The sequence below is a fragment of the Rhinoraja longicauda genome, chromosome 20 (genome assembly GCF_053455715.1).
Source record: "Rhinoraja longicauda isolate Sanriku21f chromosome 20, sRhiLon1.1, whole genome shotgun sequence".
Taxonomy (NCBI): Eukaryota; Metazoa; Chordata; class Chondrichthyes; order Rajiformes; family Arhynchobatidae; genus Rhinoraja; species Rhinoraja longicauda.
In genome coordinates this window covers 19,228,756-19,244,598 of record NC_135972.1, presented here as the reverse complement: position 1 = coordinate 19,244,598, position 15,843 = coordinate 19,228,756, and the positions used below count along the sequence as shown (strand labels likewise).

The 15,843-nt window shown below is 46.2% G+C and overlaps 1 protein-coding gene across 1 annotated transcript in view; it reads left to right on the top strand.

Moving 5' to 3' along the window:
* Positions 1-15,843, top strand: part of polr3b (polymerase (RNA) III (DNA directed) polypeptide B) — a 55,974-nt gene that overhangs the window by 8,795 nt on the left and 31,336 nt on the right. Inside the window, exons 8-12 of the mRNA XM_078417094.1 lie at positions 2,080-2,197; positions 4,452-4,560; positions 9,901-10,023; positions 10,500-10,616; positions 15,168-15,302. Coding sequence (XP_078273220.1) covers positions 2,080-2,197; positions 4,452-4,560; positions 9,901-10,023; positions 10,500-10,616; positions 15,168-15,302 — 602 coding nt within the window. The remainder of the gene's footprint in view (positions 1-2,079; positions 2,198-4,451; positions 4,561-9,900; positions 10,024-10,499; positions 10,617-15,167; positions 15,303-15,843) is intronic.

The following is a 15,843-nucleotide window of genomic DNA, read 5'->3' as shown; positions in this document are numbered from 1 at the left end:
ATCTATCCACGTTCTCCAGAGATGCTGCTTGACTAGCTGAGTTACTCCAGCGCTTTGTCCTTTTCAGGCATTTTTTCTGTCAGTGACACGGCATGCAGAAGGAAGGGTCGGTTTCCATGCTGAAAGGGAAGGGTGGCACCAGCTGGAAGGAATATAGGGCTCGGGCAGAAATGTCGTTATTAGGTGGACAAATCTCTAAAAGTCATACAGCATGGAAACAAGCCCTTCGGCCCAACATGCCCCATCTACATTAGTCCCAGGGTGGCGCAGCGGCAGAGTTGCTGCCTCACAGCGCTTGCAATGCCGGAGACCCGGGTTCGATTCCGACCACGGGCGCTGTCTGTAGGAGTTTGTACTTTCTCCCCATGACCCTGTGAGTTTTCTCCGAGATCTTCGATTTCCTCCCACACTCCAAAGACGTACAGGTGGTATGTAGGTAAATTGGCTTGGTAAATGTAAAAATTGTCCCTAGTGTGTGTAGGATAGTGTTAATGTGTGGGGATCGCTGGTCAATGCGGACCCAGTGGGCTGAAGGGCCTGTTTCCGCGCTGTGTCTTTAAACTAAAGAACCTCTCTGACAGACACCAGTTCATCTCCATTAACAACTGTAAATCCCCCACCGCTCCTCTCCCCCAAGGTGTCCCCCAAGGCTCAGTCCTTGGCCCCCTCCTCTTCATCCTCTACCTGTTCCCCCTTGGTCAATTAATCCGCCGTCATGGTCTCAACTTCCACTGCTTCGCCGATGATATCCAGCTCCTCATCTCCACCAAGTCAATCTCCCCCACCACACACTCTACACTGACAAACTGCATCACTGAAATAAAATCTTGGCTTCAATCAAACTTCCTCAAACTCAATTGCAACAAATCTGAAATCATCATCATTGGTCCAAAAACGCTCACCAAATCCACCCAAAACTTCATCCTCAACATTGATGGTCTCCCAGTATCCACCTCACCTCACATCCGGAATCTTGGAATCATCCTTGATCAAACCCTCTCCTTCGACAAACACATCAAACACATCACAAAGACAGCCTTCTTCCACCTCAAAAACATTGGCCGTCTCCGTCCATCCCTCTCCTCCACAGCTGCAGAAACCCTCATCCACGCCTTCATCACCTCCCGTCTGGACTACTGCAACAGCCTCCTCTATGGCGCACCCTCAAAAATCATCAATAAACTTCAATACATTCAAAACTCCGCTGCCCGTCTACTCACACACACCTCGATCCGTGACCATATCACCCCCGTCCTTTATAAACTCCACTGGCTCCCCATCCCCCAGAGAATCCAGTACAAAATCCTCCTCATAACATACAAAGCCCTCCATAACCTGGCCCCATCCTATCTGACCGACCTCCTCCACAGGCACACTCCCACCTGCACCCTCCGCTCTGCCGCTGCCAATCTCCTATCCCCCCACATCCGGACCAAACTCAGATTCTGGGGGGACAGGGCTTTCTCCATCGCTGCTCCCACCCTATGGAACTCACTACCCCAAACCGTTAGAGACTCCTCCACACTCACCACATTCAAAACATCACTGAAGTCTCACCTGTTCAGTACTGCCTTCAACCACTGAAGGTCACCTCACCTTCTGTCTCCTTTCTCTGTTCATTTATTTATTTACTTATTTATCTATTTATTTATTTCCCAATGTTCTCAAAATCTCTGTAAAGCGTCTTTGAGTATATGAAAAGCGCTATATAAATAAAATGCATTATTATTATTATTATTAAACTAAGCTAAACTAAACCTGTCTGCGTTTGGCCCATATCCCTCTAAACCTAACCTATATATGTCCAAATGTGTTTTAAACGTCGTGATAGTACTTGCCTCATCTACCTCCTCTGGCAGCTCGTTCCATACATCCACCACCCTTTATGTAAAAAGAAAATGTTGCCCCTCAATTTCCTATTAAGTCTATCCCCCTCCCCTTAAACCTATGTCATTTGGTTCTTGATTCCCCTACTCTGGGTACAGGTCTCTGTGCTTCTCCCCTATCTATTCCCCTCAAGATCTTATACACCTCTAGTGTAACTGGCTGGTTTTAATTGAATGTTTTTGGTCTGCTTAGGTGGCTATTTCATTGTTAAAGGTGTTGAGAAAGTTATTCTAATCCAGGAACAACTATCAAAGAACAGAATAATTGTGGATGTGGACCGGAAGGGCACAGTCGGGGCCTCTGTGACCAGGTACTGTGTTCAGTAATGGGCCATGTGTGAACTGGTCGAGGCAAACTCCCGGCCCAGAGTGTGAGCAGTGGGACTCACACGGTGAGGCAGGAGGGATGAATGTGCCCCACATCTCCCAGCTGCCTGCTCCACCTCTCAATAAGATCTTTACCTCCGCATCACCTACCTACACAAACCCCACGGCCTTGATAAGTTAAGTTCCAGGAGCAGAATTATACCATTTGGCCCATCAAGTCAACACCGCCATTCAATCATGGCTGATCGATTTTATTTCCTCTCAACCGCATTCTCCTGCCTTCTCCCCATAACCCCTGACCCTTAGATATTAATATCTAACAGTCTGTTGACCTTTGTCTTGAATATACTCAGCAATTCTTGGGGAAAGAGCACCAAAGATTCACCACCCACTATGCGAAGAAATTATTTCTAGTCATACAGTAGGGAAACAGGCCCTTCAGTTCAACACGTGCTTGCCGAGCATTTAATAAGCTGGTCCCATTTACCTGTGTTTTGGCCCAGGTCACTCTAACCCTTTCCTATCCAAGCTCCTGTCCAAGTGCCTTTTAAGTATTGTTATTGTACCTGCCTCAACTACCTCCTCTGGCAGCTCGTCCCATACATCCACCACCCTCTGTGTGAAAAAGCTGTCCCTCGGGTTCCTATTAAATCTTAACCCTCTCATCTCAATCCTGATTGTAGGACTCGTTTTTTAAAGATTGTTACCGCTGTCTCTAGACGCCTCAAATCTCTCTGCCTCTCCACAGCCTCCACATCTTTCTTGTATTGGGGCGACCAGAACTGCACTCAATGCTCTAAAAGCAGTGTAACCAAGGTTTTGTAAACCTGCAGCATGACTTCCTGACTCCCATATCCAATGCCCCAACCATGAAAGTAAACATACCACACGCCTTCTTTACCACTCTAACTACTTGTGTTTCAGGGAACTGTGGACTTGGACCCCAAGATCTCTCTGTACATCAATGCTGTCGTGACTCTTGCCATTAACTATACCTTCCCCATACATTTGATCTTCCAAAGTGCATCATCTCACACTTGCCCAAGTTAAACTCCATCTGCCATTTCTCCACCCATATCTGTAAATGATCTATTATCACTGTCTGCGACTCCACCAATTGTGGTGTCATTTTCAGTCTTACTCACCAACCCATCTACATTTACGTCCAAGACTTTTATGTATCACAAACAACGCAAATCCCAGCACAATCCTGGGGGGGGGGTCATTCATAAGGGATTTAAGGAGGTCCTGGCATCACAGTGAGTCGAGTTTGTGTCCATGTATGGTGAATTAACACACATCCTCTGGAGAGGAGCATAATTACGATTAATTTGGTTGTGGGTATTCATTCAAACTACAATTGAGTTCAATGATTACTTGCGGAAATATTGTCGTTTTTGAGAAGTTTGCACTTTCAGCTCCTGAATACTATTAAGGCAGGAGAATGGATAGACCAATAAAAAAAAATGACGGTTTCATACTATTAATTGGATACGCTGATCGATGATGCTCCATGGGCAATGGGGGGTCTGTGTTGGTCTGTACTCTGGAGGAGATGAACTCGAGACAGGGTGTTTGCCTTGGCTCTGAGCCCAGCACTGGCGCTGTCCTCTGGCAGTGACTGGCCCTAAACTGGCACTGTGATCTGGCTGTGACTGGGCCCTGCACTGACCCGGTCCTCTGGCTGTGACTGAGCCCTGCACGGGCCCTGTTTTCTGGTCATGACTGAGCCCGGCACTGGCCCTGTCCTTTGGCTGTGACCGAGCCCTGCACTTACACTGTCCTCTGGCTGTGACTGAGCCCTGCACTTGCACTGTCCTCTGGCTGTGACTGGGTTCTGCACTGGCCCTGTCCTCTAGCTATGACTGGACCCTGCACTGGCCCTGTCCTCTGGTTGTGACTAGGCCCTGCACTGGCCCTGTCCTTTGGCTGTGACTGAGCCCTGCACTGGCCCTGTCCTCTAGCTATGACTGGACCCTGCACTGGCCCTGTCCTCTGGCTGTGACTGGGCCCTGCACTGGCCCTGTCCTCTAGCTATGACTGGACCCTGCACTGGCCCTGTCCTCTGGCTGTGACTGGGCCCTGTCCTCTGGCTGTGACTGGGCCCTGCACTGACCCGGTCCTCTGGCTGTGACTGGACCCTGCACTGGCCCTGTCCTGCAGCTAATCAACACCGCTTTGTCTACCCAACGCCATGCCCGCCAGCAAACCAATAACAGAACTCTGCTTGATTTTCAGCTCCACGCATGAAAAGAAAAGTCGAACCAACCTGGTGGTGAAACAGGGCCGTTACTACCTGCGGCACAACACTCTGTCCGAGGACATCCCCATCGCCATTATATTTAAGGTAACAGCATGAGCTCAGCGCTGCCCGGCACACCCCCTCCTCCCTCGGTCTGGGTGGTCCCTGTATCACGGGCAAATGGGAATGTATGTAAACCCACCCTGCTGGGAATGCTTGTGTGTTAAACCACCCTGCTGGGAATATGAGTGTGTAAACCCAGTCTGCTGGGAATGACAGCATGCAAAACAAGGCTTTTCACTGTACCTCGGTACACACGACAATAACAAACCTAAACCTAGAGCTTCGTTACATTGCACACTGGTCCTCACACAGAATCGTTAGCAGGCTTGTCTGACTGATGCAATGGCTCTTTGAGAGCTGCATGGAACGTTTGACCTCAAATATTCAGCGATGAAATAGAAATATTGAGTGGAATTTTATGATTGTATCTGTAGAGCATCTTTAATAAAGTCAGGATGTTCTAGTGCATTCAGTCAGGTAACTGAGCCGTCCTATCACCAACTAGAGAATGGTCCTGAACTCCCATCTACCTCATTAGAGAACCACGGACCATCTTTAATCGGACTTTACTGGACTTTATCTTGCACTAAACATTATTTCCTTTGTGCTGTATCTGTACACTGTAGACTTGATTATAATCATGTCTAGTCTTTCTGGTGACTGGATACAAAGACGTAACAAAAAGCTTTTCACTGTACCTCGGTACACGTGATAATAAACTAAACCAAGCTAAACTGGATCCTGATCTACTCAGTCTCTCATCATTGGTCATCCTAAGTTCCTGTGGAATCCCTTAACTCTAGATGGTTGGAAGTTAGTTTGAGAATCTCTCTTGAGTTCCTTGAGATGTTTGCCACCAGGAAAGGGCAGAGTTAGCCCTGTGGTCGATGTCAGTCACCAGCAGAGGGCAGCATTAGCCCTCTGGTAGAATACAAATATTTAACCACCCATTTGCAAAGTTATCTGCTCAAAGCCGTTATGTGACAGAAAGCAGAGATGTCCAGAGGCGGTTAGCCATCGGTCAGGGCAAAGGTTATCTGATGGTTTGGTGGATGGTCGTTAAAGTTGTGGGTTTGGTTGTGGACTTGGCAATCTCCGTGGCATGGTAGCCGAGCAAGGGTGGACTTTGTTAGGGTGACAATCGATCACTTGCATCCATCCCATGCTCTCCTCACTCTGAACTTTTCTCTGTTCATCGCCAGTATGTGGGGATGTTGGCACGGCAGCATCCACTGCTCACCTGAGCTGCTCTTGATTGCGCTCAGAGCAAGGAGGGTGAATTAATGCACGGTCAGGAATAAATGGGCAACATCTCACAACTATGGTAGACACATTGTTACAGATTGATCAAAGGCAGTAATCAAATAGTCCAAGCTTTAGATTAGTTTGGTTTAGTTTAGAGATACAGCGTAGAAACAGGCCCTTTGGCTCACTGATTCCGCGTCAACCAGCGATTCCCGTACACCAGCACTACCCTGCACACTAGGGACAAGTTACAATCTTTACCAAAGCCAATTAACCTATAAATCTGCACATCTTTTGAGTATAGGAGGAAACTGGAGCACCCGGAGAAAAACAACGCGGTCATGGGGAAAATGTACAAACACCGTACAGACAGCATCCATGGTCAGAATCAAACCCGGATCTCTGGCACTGTAAGGCCGCAACTCTAGCGCTGCGCCACTGTGCTGCCCTCAGAGTAACTCTTGGAAGAGACCGGGGAAATGGGCAGGAGGGGGAATGGCTACCTTGTGTTTTTTGCATACGGAGTTATTTGTTGTCCTTGGCATAAGTTTGCACGTTCAGTTAGATAGATAATACTTTGGCTTTGGACTTGGTTTTCTTAGTTGAGCGGTTATCCTGGAGTTATAGCAAGTACTTTGTTTCATTTGTAGGTTATTACTGATTATTAATTTATTGTTTTATTGATTATTCGATATTCACTTTGTTTAAGAGCCTGTAAAGCTGAAGCAAGTATGAATGTCGTTAATCCATTACCGGTACACATGACAAACACTCTTGATGGCACGGATAATAAAGAACAGGATGAAGACAGGGTGATAGTTAACCTGCAAAGACTGACTTTTACAGAAACAACGCACCGTTCACAAGGGCATCAGAGATGTCCTCATTCTTTAGGAAACGGGGGTTCCCCTCTTCCATTATAGATGAGGCTCTCACTAGAGTCTCCTCTATATCCTGCAGTTCCACTCTTGCTCCCCCTCTCCCCATTCTTAACAAGGATAGAGTCCCCCTTGTCCTCACCTTCCACCTCATCAGCCGTCGTATACAACGAATTATCCTCCAACATTTCCGTCAGCTCCAACGGAATCCCACCACTGGCCACATCTTCCCATTTCCACCCCTTTCTGCTTTCCGAAGAGACTGCTCCGTCCGTAACTCCCTGGTCCACTCGTTCCTTCCCACCCAAACCACCCCCTCCCAAGGTACTTTCCCCTGCAACTGCAGGAGATGCAACACCTGTCCCTTTACCCCCTCGACTCCATTCAAGGACCCAAACAGTCTTTCCAGGTGAGGCAGAGGTTCACCTGCACCTCCTCCAACCTCATCTTTTGTCTCCGCTGTTCCAGATGTCAACTTCTCTGCATCAGCAAGACCAAGCGCAGGCTCGGCGATCGTTTTGCTCAACACCTTCACTCGGTCCGCCTTAACCAACCTGATCTCCTGTTGGCTCAGCACTTCAACTCCCCCTCCCATTCCCAATCTGACATTTCTGTCCTGGGCCTCCTCCATTGTCATAGTGAGGCCCAGCACAAATTGGAGGAACAACATCTCATATTTCGCTTGGGCAGTTTACACCCCAGCGGTATGAACATTGACTTCTCTAACTTCAGATAGTTCCTCTATCCCTTTCTTTCCCCTCCCCCTTCCCAGTTCTCCCACTGTCTTCCTGCCTCCTACTACATCCTATCTTTGTCCCATCCACTCCCCTGACATCAGTCTGAAGAAGGGTCTCGACCCGAAACATCACCCATTCTTTCTCTCGCGAGATGCTGCCTGACCCGCTGAGTTACTCCAGCATTTTGTGTCTACCACCGTTCACGTCATCAGTTCAGGGCAAAGTAAACAACAACAACAGAAAAAGTGATCTAGCCTGAAGCTATCAAAATGAAAATCAAATTAGATCAAAGGATAGATTCATGACAATGCCTAAATCTAGTATACTAGGATTATGAAGGTTAGGAACTAAAAATTCAGCAAAGCATTGGGAAGGAAAGTAAAAGCAACATGTGAGAATATACTAGCGAGAAACAGCCCATGAAATATTTCTACATATGTTAGAACATATATTAGTTAAAGTTAATGTGGTTGCTGAAAACTAAGATAGAAGAACTCGTATTGGGGAACATTGAAATGGCAGAGAAATTAAACTAATACTTGGCATCAGTCTTCATGAAAACAGGAAAATCTCAAAGAGTGAACTGCTGGTCTGGAGTAAATGGAGAGTTCGAAGGAATTAGTATTAGTAAAGAATTAGTATTGGCAACTTGAATGGGACCTTATAAATCCCTGAAGCCTGCTAATCTCCGTTCTGGAGTTTGGAATGAGATACAGGGGGCACATCATTCTGCAGATCTAGAACTTCCCAGCAAAGGTACTTCACTGGAAGGAAAGCAGGGAACTATAAGGTAATTATCCTGCTGTCGGAAGGTGCTGGAGCTTCTTGTTAAGGAGGTGGTTTCAAGACAGAAGGAAAATGATCATAGGACTAGGTAGGGTTGATTTGGACTTTTGAAAGGGAAAGTGATAAATATTTTGACTTTGTTTTTGTAGATGGAACGTGCAGAATCAGTAAGGGCAAACCAGTGAATGTGATTTATTTTGCACTTCCAAACAGCCTTTGCAAATACTGTATTAAACAGAATTAGAATCCAGAGTATTAGGGGTAATAGATTTGTGGAATGAGATTTGGCAAAAGGGCAGGAAACAGAGTAGGAACGGGTGGGGCATCTTGGAGTTAGCAGATTGTGACCAAGATGTTCATGATTTGTATCAGCGATTTAGAGGAAGGAATGAATTCAGTGAATCAAACAGAATGGAAATAGGCCCTTCGGCTTAATTGTCCATGCCAAGCAAGGCGTTGATGGAAGCTAGTCGCATTTGCCTACCTTGATCCATCTCCATTAACCTATCCAGGAACCTGTCTTTTAAACATTGTGACTGTATCTGCCTCAAGAACTTCCTCTCGCAGCTCGATCCATACACCAGGGTGACACACTGTGAGTGAAGGCACTGCATCACGGCACCAGACACCCTGGTTCAATCCTCGCTGTCATGTGCTCCAGTTTCTCCCACGCAAACCTGTAGCGCGGTAGATTAATTGGCTGTTGTAAACTGCTCCTAGTGCATGGGTGAGTGGGGGAATCTGGGGGAGTTGATGGGAATGTGGAGAGAGTAACAATGGGATAAGTTGGGATGAGTGCTGTGGGTGATTGATGGTCGGCATGGGCTGAAGAGTCGTTGCCTCGTTGTATGACTCTGTGGGATCAGACGTTGCATATCCAGGTTGCTGACTCGATACGTTGTAGTGAAGGGTGCAGAGAGGTTTTAGTAGATGTGCAAGGTCTAAATAAGTGAGCAAGGACATGGTGGATGGAATCAATGTAAGGGTTCAACAGCGCTAGAGGGGAAGATTGAACCAGCCCTGCCCTGCATTCTTCATTCCTTTCATTTTTATAACAGAATGTTCTGAATTCACAGCCTAAATTGAAAAATGGTTGGAGACTTCTAATCTTCATTACTGAATTACATTCATAAGTGATAGGAGCAGAATTAGGCCATTTGGCTCATCAAGTCTACTCCACTATTCAATCATGGCTGATCTATCTCTCCCTCTCAACCCCATAACCCCTGACACCCATACTAATCAAGAATCTATCTATCTCTGCCTTACAAATATCCATTGACTTAGCCTCCACAGCCTTCTCCAACTATTTTTTTTAATGAAGAGAGAGAGATGGAAGCAAGGAGTTGTGGACGTAGCACGATTTGCACTTTCTGTGCAACTGTAATATATTCTAAACTCTATTTATTTTCTCTTTTTGCACTACCTGGTGTAATCATGTATGGCTTGATTTGCCTGGATAGTACGCAAAACATAGCTTATACAGTATCCCAGTACGGGTGATAGTAATAAACTGATACCAATACATGCACCCAGTTATTAATTTGTGGACACCTTAAATTCTGACTGTTGAGCCTTAATTGTGCTTCCTTGTCAAAGCCCGATGGGAAAAGTGTGAGAGAAACGCAGTCTGTGCTCTGAATTCATGCAGACAAGAAGACTCCATTAGCATAAGCAAATGTTACTGTGCTGACTGGAAATGGTAATACTGCCTGTGTTTATCTTTCCTATTGTAGGCCATGGGGGTGGAGAGTGATCAGGAGATTGTACAGATGATTGGTACAGAGGACCCTGTAATGTCTGCCTTCGCTCCGAGTTTGGAAGAGTGTCAGAAAGCTCAGATCTTCACACAGATGCAGGTGTGCCTCTTAGAGAAATAAACCTCCGTTTCCTCAGTCTGCTTGTTTAAAATCTAACCAACTCTGTGAAGCCAGTCAAAGCACCGATTCTTATAACTGAAACAAGATCTATCGCGAAAGTGTATGTCTTTAATTTTGCTCATTAAATATCTTAATACGATTTAACAAAAAATTAGCCTGTCATTAATAGAAACAATGAACTGCAGATGCAAAGTGCTGGAGTAACTCAGCTGGTCGAGCAACATTTCTGGAGAACAATGATAGGTGACATGTTTCGGGTTTGACATACTTTGTGTTCTTTAGCTGGATTTTAAATTATTTTAAGTTCAGGCCAGAGTTTTGCTGTTGGTTAGTTACTTTTCAGTTGCTTTAAGAAATATTTTGCCGGTAAAGGTAAGATGGTGAGACGGTCTAGTCGGCAGGTTGTGAAATGCTTTTCATTCCGCACAGCTCATCTCGTTCCTTCTGCTCTGCAGGCATTGAAGTATATTGGGAATAAAGTGCGCAGGCAGAGGATGTGGGGAGGACCGAAGAAAACCAAGATGGAAGAGGCCCGTGAGCTGCTTGCATCGACTGTGCTCACACACGTGCCTGTAAGCATTGCACCAGAACTCTCGTGTAGTCCTTATGTTTGTCCACACAACCTGCTATTAATGCCTTCGTGAAGTGTAAAACATGGAACAGTACAGCACAGGACATGCCCTTTCACCCACAATGTCTGTGCTGAACATGATGCCAAGGCCAACTCTTATCTGACTGCACATAATCCATACCCCCCTCCTTCCCTGCATATCTAAAAGCCTCTTAAATGATATCAATGATTTGGATGAGAATGCACATGGCAAGATTAGCAAGTTTGCAGATGATACGAAAGTGGGTGGTATTGCAGAACGTGAAGATGGATGTTAAAAATTGCAGCAAGATCTTGATCAGTTGGGGTGAGGGATGGTTGATGGAATTTAACACAGAAATTGTTGCATTTGGAAAGTGTAACGTGGGCAGAACGTACACAGTGAATGGTAGGGCTCTAGGGAATGTTGTAGAACAGAGGGATCTAGGAGTGCAGGTACATAGTTCCTTGAAGATGTGGTCACAGATAGGGTGGTCAAAAAGGCTTTTGGCACATTGGCCTTCAGTCAGATTATTGAATATTATTGAGTGGGAAGTTATATAAGACAGTTATATAAGACATTGGTGAGACCTAATTTAGAGTAATGTGTTCAGTTCTGGGCACCATGTTACAGGAAAGATGTCAAGTTGGAAAGGGTACAGAGAAAATTTATGAGGATGTTGACAGGATTCTAGGGTCTGAGCTACAGGGAGAGGTTGAGCAGGCTGGAACTCTATTTCTTGGGGGCCAGGAGGATGAGGGGTTGATCTTATAGATGTGTATAAAATTATGAGAAAAAAATAATAGATCGGGTAGATACACAGAGTCTCTTGCCCAGGTTGGGGAATCGAGAACCAGAGGACATAGGTGTAAGGTGAAGGGAAAAAGATTTAATAGGAATCTGAGGGGTAATTGTTTTCCACACAGAGGGTGGTAGGTGTATCGATCGAGCTGTCAGAGGAGGTAGTTGAGGCAGAGACTATTGCAATGTTTAAGAAACAATTAGACAGGTACATGGACAAGACAGGTTTGTAGGGATATGAGCCAAACGCAGGCAGGTGGGACTAGTGTGGATGGGACATGTTGGTCAGTGTGGGCAAGTTAGGCCAAAGGGGCTGTTTCCATGCTGTATGACACTATGACTCCAAACACCACTTTCACATCTGTGTAAGAAGGAACTGCAGATGCTGGCTTGATATTTCTGTCCCAGGACACGGGTTCTGACTGTCTACCCGACCTGTGCCTCTCCTAATTGTATTTGTTCTATCAGAGGCACTGAGGAACCCAATATGAATTGCAAGGAAAAAATTGGAATTGTGAAGTAATAGCCAATGAGGAAGATTAATCAAAATCGGATGGGCTTCTTTAGACTTTAGAGATACCGACTCTGTGCCGACCAGCAATCCGCGCACACTAGCACTATCCTACACACTAGGGACAATTTACAATTTTACCGAAGCCAAATTAACCTGCAGATCTGTACGTCTTTTGGAATGTGGGAGGAAACCGGAGCACCCGGAGGAAACCCACGCGGTCACAGGGAGGACGTACAAACTCCGTACAGACGTTTGCGGCTCCTTGAGAAGAAAAGTGTGACATGTCTTAAACTTGCAGAAGAGATTGCCGGCCCTTCCCCATGTGGGTCTGAAGAAGGGTCTCGACCCGAAACGTCACCCATTCCTTCTCTCCAGAGATGCTGCCTAACTCAGACCTGCTGAGTTACTCCAGCATTTTATGTCGACCTTCGATTTAAACCAGCATCTGCAGTTCTTTCCGACACGTAGAATCCTTACAATCCACTTGATAAATCTGCTTTCTAATAATTATCTAAAGAGGTGCTGATAATCCTCACCCTTCCTTTCAGACAGTCTGACAGCCTTATCTTAATCTCCAGCTTCCACTTTTGCTCCTCTCTTGTGACATTCCTTCTGAGTAAATATTTCCATATTTTCATCTCCCTATTATAAACGGTTACACTGGTCAGCACATGCCATGTTTTTTTTAATTGGGCTATTTTATTTCCTTGTACAAGTTGAACAAAGGAGTTTCCATGTTTAAAGTCCTGCAGCTGTTGTTCCTGCACATTGCGGACAATTCCGCAGTGCAACTGGTGTCCCCATAGTAACCCATTCTTTCACCAACCAACACCAGAATCTAGTTAACCAGTTTTTTAAAAAAACTCCCTGCACCAAGCCATGACCATGAAAAGAAAGCAATAACTTTCTATTCAATCCTTTCAAAGTATTTAATATTACCTTACACTTCCCGGAAACAATGGTGTCTTAGTCTGTGCCGAGTCTTCAGCAATCTCCCTGTTTAAACACGTTTCCATATGATGTGTGTAAAACAGTTAACATGTTCAGGCAAGTTAGACCTTGGGCTCTGTTGAGGTGGTTCAGCCCATCTAACCTCCTCCTATCCATGCCATTCCCTTATTAGCTATGGGGAGAGGTTGCACAGACGGGGTATTAGCTACGGGGAGAGGTTGCACAGACTTGGATTATTGTCTCTGGAACCCTCTGAATCCCTCTTTCCCCTGTCCCCTGCCACCCTATCCCTCTTTCCAGATTTACATCCTGTCCGGAAGAAGGGTCCCAACCCAAAAATTGTCCGTCCATTCCCCCCACCACAGATGCTGCCTGACACGCTGAGCTCCTCCAGCATTTTGTGTCTTTCTCCAGCACTTTGTGGATTTGGCCAGTCTGGGCACCCGCTCTTCCTAAACGTGTGGTACTCAGAACTCTTGTGCTTGTCCAGACCGGCGCCAAGCCTCGCTCACCTCTCACCCTTGACCGCTCTGACCAACACTGGCTCCAGGTCCAGTCATGCCCTCGTGGTGCTCTCTGATTCCAGGCTGCTTCTGCGACTGCAGTTTCTTCTCCTAACAAGGCCAGAGCCTGGAATTCCTTCCTTAAATGTATCTTCCCCCTCCAACCATATTTCTGTCGAAATATAAAGCTTGTACTGGGAGCTGCCTCCTTTCCTTTGAAAGGCCTTCACTGTTATCCTCGGTAGCTGTGGAACATTTGTGATCTGCCACGTTGTCGGGTTGGCTTCAGGAACTTGCCTTTCACAAAGTGTGGTCTAGAGTTGTACGATGAAGAGAAGATTGTGCTGGCAGAAATTCAGTGCCCGCTGTCTGACGTCTACACAAAGTGACCTATTTTTCTTTAGACCTCATTGTGAATGACAAAGATTTCAGAATCTTACGTGGACTTGAGCAGTGAGTCAGCTCTTTTGTGACCCATTGACGGTACAGTATATCTGTTTGCACATTCACACAGCATCCATGTTACTGGCAGTGGGGTACGTGTAAACCCAGAATGAAAAGTAAACCTTGTGGTGCATCAGATCAACGCTTCCTTTCCCCACACAGATAAAAAACAGTGGTAGTACGTTTCCTGTGCAAACACCGAGCATATTTTCATCCCGTTTTATCAGCAGTTCTGCAGAATTTTACTGGTGGCTCGGTGCAGGTTAATTTAGTTTATTGTCATGTGTACTGAGGTACAGTGAAAAGCTTTTTGTGGCGTGCTTTCCAGTCAGCTTGCACAGTGTACAGATGCAGGTTAAAGGGAATACCCTTTGATGCAAGTTAAAGTCCAGTAAAATCCGATTATAGATAGTCCAAGGGTCTCCAATGAGGTAGATGGGAGGTCAAGACCGCTCTCCAGTCATTGATAGAATGGCTCAGTTGCCTGATGACAGCTGGGAAGAAACTGCTCCTGAATCTGGAGCTGTGCGTTTTCACACTTCTGTACCTCTTGTCTGATGGGCGAGGGGAGCGAGGGAGTGACCGGGAATGAATTTTACTGATGGCTTGGTGTATGTTAGTGCTGTGCATTGAGTGGTGCTCAGGTATTGAGTGGGGCCCAGCACATGGATGTAATCACAAAGAAGCCTTGCTCGACTCTACCAAGTTTAAAGTGTCTGAAGAAGGGTCCCGACCCAAAACATCACCTATCCTTCTTCTCCAGAGATGCTGCCTGACCAACTGAGTTACTCCAGCACTTTGTATCTCAATTAGAAAGCATCCTGTCTGGTTGCATAACAGTCTGGTGCAGCAATTGCAATGCACAGGGACGCAAGAGGCTGCAGAAAGTGGTGGACAGCTCGGTCCATCACGGGCACAGCTCTCCCTCCCATCAAAAGCATCAGGCGCTGCTTCAGGAATGCGGCATCTATCATCAAGGATCCCTGCCATCCGGGCTGTGCTCTCTTCTCACTGCTAACCTCGGGCAGGAGGTACAGAAGCCTGAAGTCCCAAACCACCAGGTTCAGGAGCAGCTGCTTTCCTATAACCATCATTGTTCTTGAATTGACCCACACAACCCTAATCCTACCTGAGCACTGGAAACCTGTGGCCCACGTCTTGCACTACCATGGATTTCATTTTTATCAACTTATATTGTTACACTAAATGTTTTATATTTTTGAACCGTCTTTTAGAATTTTACGCTGTGGGGCTAATTGGGGGACTTGTTCCAAGACGGACACAACCAGCCAAAAATGAATGCTTGTTCTCTACCTGCAGGTCAAAGAATTCAATTTCCGTGCCAAGTGTATCTACACAGCGGTGATGGTTCGGAGGGTGATCTTAGCTCAAGGAGCCAACAAAGTAGATGACAGGGATTACTATGGTAACAAGCGGCTGGAGCTGGCTGGTCAGGTAAGCTCAACATCCTCAACCTATCCTCAACCTCCCATGGCCATTTTCCAGTTTGTGTTTGATATAGAGTCTGAGTTTGGTGATACAACATGGAAACAAGCCCTCAGTCCATGCCGACCATCGATCACCTCAACACTAGTTCTATGCAATCCCATCATACATACCAGGGACAACATACATACTAGTGGCCAATTAACCTACTAACCTGCACATCTTTGGTATGTGGGAGGAAATGGGAGCACCCAGAGGAAACCCACGCAGTCACAGGGAGAATGTGCAAACTCCACACAGCACCCGTAGTCTGGATTGAACCTGGGTCCCTGTGAAACTGGCGTCTGAAGAAGGGTCTCGAACTGGAAAGTCACCCATTCCTTCACTCCAGAGATGCTGCCTGTCCCACTGAGTTACTCCAGCATTTTGTGTCTATCTTCGGTTTAAACCAGCATCCGCAGTTCCTTCCTACACTTAATGACCTCCTTCCTATTGCTGGGCGACCAGATCTGCCCACAATATTACAAGTATCATCTCACCAACAACATGT